This window comes from Cucumis melo, chromosome 4, assembly GCF_025177605.1.
Source record: "Cucumis melo cultivar AY chromosome 4, USDA_Cmelo_AY_1.0, whole genome shotgun sequence".
Taxonomy (NCBI): domain Eukaryota; kingdom Viridiplantae; phylum Streptophyta; class Magnoliopsida; order Cucurbitales; family Cucurbitaceae; genus Cucumis; species Cucumis melo.
The window spans coordinates 14,099,972-14,106,250 of NC_066860.1; the positions used below are offsets into that span (position 1 = coordinate 14,099,972).

At 28.1% G+C, this 6,279-nt stretch overlaps 1 protein-coding gene across 1 annotated transcript; it reads right to left on the reverse strand.

The window, feature by feature from the left end:
• Positions 1–306: 306 nt before the first annotated feature.
• On the reverse strand, positions 307–2,652 carry LOC103489876 (transcription factor MYB14-like). Its single transcript, XM_008449206.3, has 3 exons — positions 2,172–2,652; positions 1,887–2,016; positions 307–827 (listed from the first exon to the last, which is right to left on the reverse strand). The coding sequence occupies exons 1-3, from the start codon at positions 2,302–2,304 to the stop codon at positions 350–352; spliced, it is 741 nt and encodes a 246-aa protein (XP_008447428.2). The 5' UTR covers positions 2,305–2,652; the 3' UTR covers positions 307–349.
• Between the last annotated feature and the right edge of the window lie 3,627 nt (positions 2,653–6,279).

Genomic DNA, 6,279 nt, shown 5'->3' on the forward strand with positions numbered 1-6,279 from the left:
TCGTAGGTGTATAATTGATTTTCTGTGAAAAATAATTCTTAATAGTTTTGAAAACATTGTCTCATGCCCATTTTTATTTTTCGAAAATTATTATTATTTTATCAAATTCAATAAAGAATAACTTCAAACCAATTTAAATTTTTGACAACTTTTGGAATGGTGAATACAATCTCTCCCTCTAAAAGCTCGAAAAAAATGGAAAAAAAAAGAAAGAAAGAGAAAGTAGCCTATTGTCATTATAACCCACTAAGTTTTAATTCCCACCCAAAAAAGAAAGAGAGAGAGAGAGAGAGAGAGAAGAAGAAATAAAGAAAAGTAATTAGTTTCATTAGCCTCATAATATCTGTTTTCAACTCAGATAAATCCCCTCCTCTTGCAAAAATATTGTCCAAAAATCCGTAGTCTCTTGAATTGGCTGCTCCTTTGTAAAAATACCAAATTGACCTTCACTAGTTTGACTTCCAAATCCTTGTTGGTTTCCCACCGTCGCCATTTGTTGGTCGCTCCCCAAAACTTCCCTCCAAAAATTCTCATCCGCCTCCGGTAGATTATTCGTCCACCACTCACCGTTCTCCCCCGTGATGTTGGAGGAGCTTTCGCTTGAGCAATGAGGTGGTGAAAAAGCCAAAGCAGAGCTCCCCATCGATTCATAGGTCGTATATTTGAAGGGTTCTTGTGCTATAGATTGTTCTTCATTCATGGCGGGGTAGTTTCTGAGTTGTGGGGTGGCGTACTTTTGTCTTAGTCTTTTCTTCAAATGGGTGTGCCATACGTTTTTAATCTCATTATCTGTTCTTCCTGGTAATCTTGCAGCAATTGTGGACCATCTAAAAATCAATTACAAATTTTAGTTTTTTCTTTTGAGAAAAAATAATATAAAGATGTGTTCTTTGTTCTACCGCTCACTCCAGCATATAAGCAAAAAACTAAAAAATAGGTAAATGGTAACAAATGACACAAGACAGATTACATAAAATAAAAGCATTAGACTTTTTAATTATATATGGGTTCAAAAAAGATGTTTGTTAATTTCAATATTTGCTAGTTTTGTTTTTTAGTGTCACATGATGACATCAAATGGATTAGAAGACAATGCACTAATCGACATGATAACTAATTAATTAGCAAATGGTTAAAACCTATAGCCTTTCTCGAGGAAATCAGAGTCACGTGAGTGTAATAAGTTGGGAAATTATGAAACAATAATGTGAAAAAGTCTTAAATTGTTTATATATATTACGAATTTATGTCCAAAAGTTCAAAAGAATATATAAACTTTTAATGTGTTCATGTTTCTTCGTTTTGAATTTTTTATTCAATCGAAGTAAATTAGATAAAGATGGATGAAATTCAAAGAGACAATCGATATTCAATAATTTCATATTTAGACAAATTGAACCATCATGAACATGTAATAATATTTAAATATAAAATTCGAATATATCGATTTCATTCCTCTCTACTAATATATAAAAAAGTCTGCTTAAATATAATTATAATACAACAAATTAAACTCTTTGAACACCTTTTGATGTGGAAGATAAATGAATATTTTGGCCCTCCCATCAGAAATTCGAGGGAGGGAAATATTCTGAATATTATTTTGGATTGTTAATATATAACTTAATGAAAAAAAAAATTGTTGTGATAAGCTTTTTAATTTTAGAACAATAATATTATATTGGGTGCATTATGGATAGTTCCACTCATCTTTACACAAATATTTTTCGAACAATTATATGAAAGAAAATTTCCATGAGGCAAATTGTTATTAGACACTAATTAGATGCAATACAATCAATTATACATTTATTGACTGAAGTTAAGATGGACGCTAATAAATGGTTTGGAGACCAAAAAAGAACAAAGAGTGATGGAACAAAAACCTGTTTCCAAGCATTTCATGTAGATTAATAATGGTTTCCTCTTCTTCTGGGGTGAAATTTCCTCGTTTAATGTCTGGTCTTAGGTAATTTGTCCATCGAAGTCTACAACTTTTTCCACACCTTAATAAACCTGATAAAACCAAAAAATATATTATGATGAAAAAAACATCTCAACTCATTTAAAGAAAGAAAAAGAAAAGGGAAGATTTTATAAATACACACTGTAGAGGAAACTCTAGCAAGAAACGAAGAAGTTAAAAGATATAGGACTACGATGATGATTACCAGCTTGTTTAGGGAGGGCTCTCCAATTTCCATGGCCATAGAGGTTAATATAATTGATGAGAATCTGATCTTCTTCAGGAGTCCAAGGGCCTTTCTTGAGCCCCATTTTCTCACAACATGGAGCTCTCACCATCTTTTGTATATTTCCCTATTCAGAGTTATTGTGAAAGCCCTAAAAGAAAGATGAAGGCTAAAATATTTGACATATATATATATATATATATATATATATATATTTATATATGTGAAAGAAAAGAGGTGTGTGTATATATATATATATATATGTGTGTGTGTGCGTATTAATAAAGAAGAGGAAAGTGGGAAGAAGATGGGTACAAAAAAGGGTACAAGAAAAGAGGGCGCACTTCTGATTGTTGTTTTTAAAAGGGAAAGAAGAAAAAACCAGCCTACAAACAAAGAAAAAAGAAAATAATAATAATGCAATATATCCTTCGAGGAAATGTCGACTGAAGAGCAGTCTATATTTTTCTTTTTGTATTGTGGGGCTGTTTGATTGATGTGATCCCAATAGAGCGTTTTTTCTCTCTCTCTTTTAGTCAAATTAAAACGTGCCCTTTTCTTTTTCCACAAACCTATTCACTTTTTTCATACCCTTTGTTACTAAACATAAATCATTTTCAAATGTAGAGATAGATTATATTATAAGAAAATTTGTATGGATTGTTAGATTTATTTTAAATATATTATTATTATTAATGAGACCTAATTGCATTATATGTTATTTATCTCTTTCGAATCTATTATTTTATTAGGCTCGTGAGGTTAAAAGATAATATTTTAATTAAATATAATGATGTTGGTGTATATAAATAGAATTTTAGAGATTGGTCCTCTCACTGCCTCATTAAATAGTTTATTCTTTCAATCAAGAAACCTAAATTAAGTTCTAAAGGAGGTAAGGGAGAGAAACACAATTTTTCAAGGGTAATTAGAATGGATAGCAATTGTTAGAATAATTATTAACTATGTAACAACATTTTAAAAAAATTGCAAATATAGCAAAATCTATCGGTGATAGACTTCTATCGTTGATAGACTCCTATGGTTTATCAGCGATAGACCGACATTTACTACATAGTCTATCGGTAATAGACTCCTATCATTGATAGATTTTGACAAATTTTGCTATATTTGCAATTTTTTTAAAATGTTGCTATATACTTAATTATTTTGAATATAATTGCTACATTTGCAACTATCCCATTTTTCAATAAGATTATTCATGGATCAAGGTACGTTGTTCAAGAAACCTAAATTAAGTTCTAAAGGAGGTAAGGGACAGAAACACAATTTTTCAATAAGATTATTCATGGATCAAGGTACGTTGTTCTTTAATTAAATTCAATTTGTAAAATTATCTAGGTCAAAGACCTTGACAATTATTGTTATATACAATGTTAGGATTTTATTGTATAATCATGAAACTAAAGTTTACATGTGGTATCAGAGCTTTGATTGAGAACTTGTGATTTTACATGAATGATTATTATTTTTTTATGTTTCCACGACATTTTTTCTTAAATTTAAAGAGGTTCCCAACCTCATTAAGATTTCATTGGTAATTGAAATTTGTAATAAAATCGATAATGTTTGTATGAGAAGTTTTAATTATCAATTTGAATTGAGTATATTTATGATTGCTCGAAGAATGGAAAGAAATTTAATCAACCACCACCAGCCATAATCTTCAATTTGAACGTGCTTGTACCGTTGCCACAATCACGTTCATTAAAGTGATTTTTTTGTTTTTTTTTTTAAAAAGATAATAAGTTAATATAGTAATAAAGAATTAGATTTTAATAATCTATTGAAAGTTACTATATTTGGTATGCATATATTTAATTTATATTTAAATTCATGATTATGAATTAATTATATTTTATGTTATGTATATATTATGTTCTAAAGTATCTATTTATCCTAGTGATTTAAATTATGTTGTTTAAATTGAATGAGAGTTTTGATAAAATTATTTGCAATATTAATATTTTTGCAAATTTATGCAATTAAAATCACTTGGGAATTATTTTATTCGATATCTATATGTTAGAAATAATTTTTTAGTCAATAGAGTGACCAAATTAGTATGTTATATAAATATCAAATTATACTTAATTGAGGAAAAGAAATAAGTTTTAGAAATTGAAGAAAAATCTTGTATTTTCTCATCGTGAGAAAGAAAAAACTTTTATCTCTCCTAGGTTGGAAAATCTTTTATTATTAAAAGATAATTTACCCTAAATAATCACACTATCAATATTAGGGTTTTCCAAGATTCAAATCTTTTTCTTAGATTTAAAGTTATCTCATATGTAATTAGGTTCTTAATTATTTCATTAATGTTACTTTTTTTGTTCTCATCATTTAGTTGTTTACATTTAAAATATAATAAATTATGCATGTTTAAATTCCATAAAGTCTTGGACAATAAATTATGTTTTATTATCCTTGTGCCTTATGTTTAAATCAGAAATAATTTAAGCATGTATTTGTTTATGATTATTTGATATCTATAGTATAAATAATTTGTTAGTCACCAAAGTGAGCAAATTAGCAAGTCTTATAGATATTTCATTGATAGCATTTTGCAAATTAAGGAAATAATTATTTGTTATTATTTTAATATGATATCTATATTATGAATAATTTGTTAGTCACCAAAGTGACCAAATTAGTAAGTTTAATAGATATCAAATTAAGGTTAAACTCAATTACTCATATTTATATGATGATGATGAATCATATTATATTATAAAACATAAAGATATTATGAATATATTGATTTTCATTATTATAAAACATTTAAACTGTCCAGAAGTAATTAGTAGTTTTATAATTTTGAATCTTATTGTTGTTAATTGGAATCGTTTTATCATGATGCCTATGTTATGAACAGTTTGTAGTCACCAAAGCGGCCAAATTTGTAAATCTTTAGACATCAAATTGAAGTTGATTCAATTACTCATGTTCATTTGATGCTAATGAATGAGATGATATTATGAAACATTAATAATTTGTCATGAGTGTATTGATTTTCATTATTATAAAACATTTGATTTGCCCAAAGGTAATTAATAGTTTTATAATTTTGAATCTTATTGTGGTTAATTGAAGTTTTGGTTAGATATTATTAGTATATCCAAAAATAACTAATGTATCTAATTTGGGCATTTAAATTACCAATCATATGAATTTAAATCTAGCATTAGTTAAGTATACATATTGTACATTGTTGTGCCTTCCAAAGAACTTCAATGTATAAGTTACTGATTATTTAATATTATTTGAATTTGTATTGTATCTTTATCTTTATTTCTCAAAGCAACAATATATAAGCATATCTATTTTGTAATTGCATCATCTGCTCCCATTTCTATTCATTCGCATGCTACATCTATAATCAAGTATAATAGACTCAATTTCTCTGATTGGTGCAAACATATTTGATTCCATCCTAGAGTTTTGGATCTTGATTATCTGGCGCTCTTAAGTGAGAAACCTGTTGCACTTACTTCAGCTGCTAGTAGTGATGTGAATAGATATTTTTATAATGTTTGGAAAAGATCAAATAGATCGAGTCTAATGTTTAGGCGAATGATTGTAGTAAACAATATCAAATCTGCAATTACAATATTGAAAATGCCAAGGTTTTTATAAAATTTATGGAAAATATGATGAGAAAGCACATTGTTTTGACCCATTTGCTAAATTCCTAGAATGTCATGATATATGTGCTCAATACACAATACTAGGAACACCACAACAAAACGGTGTTGCAAAGAGACGTGTACATTTATGAATGTGGTTAGAAGCATGTTAATTAATTTGTCTTTACATGTGTCCTTGTGGATGTATGCATTAATAACCGATCAATATTTACTAAATATGGTTCCTAGTAAGTCAATTCTAAAGACATCTTTGAATTGTGGACACAGTAAAGAAACCTAGTTTAAGACACCTGCATATTTGGGGTTGTCAAGCGAAAGTAAGAATTAAAATCCACACTAAAGGAAACTGGATCCAAGAACAACCGTTGGTTTCTTCATTGGTTATCCAGACAAATTAAAAGAGTATAGATTTCATTTTC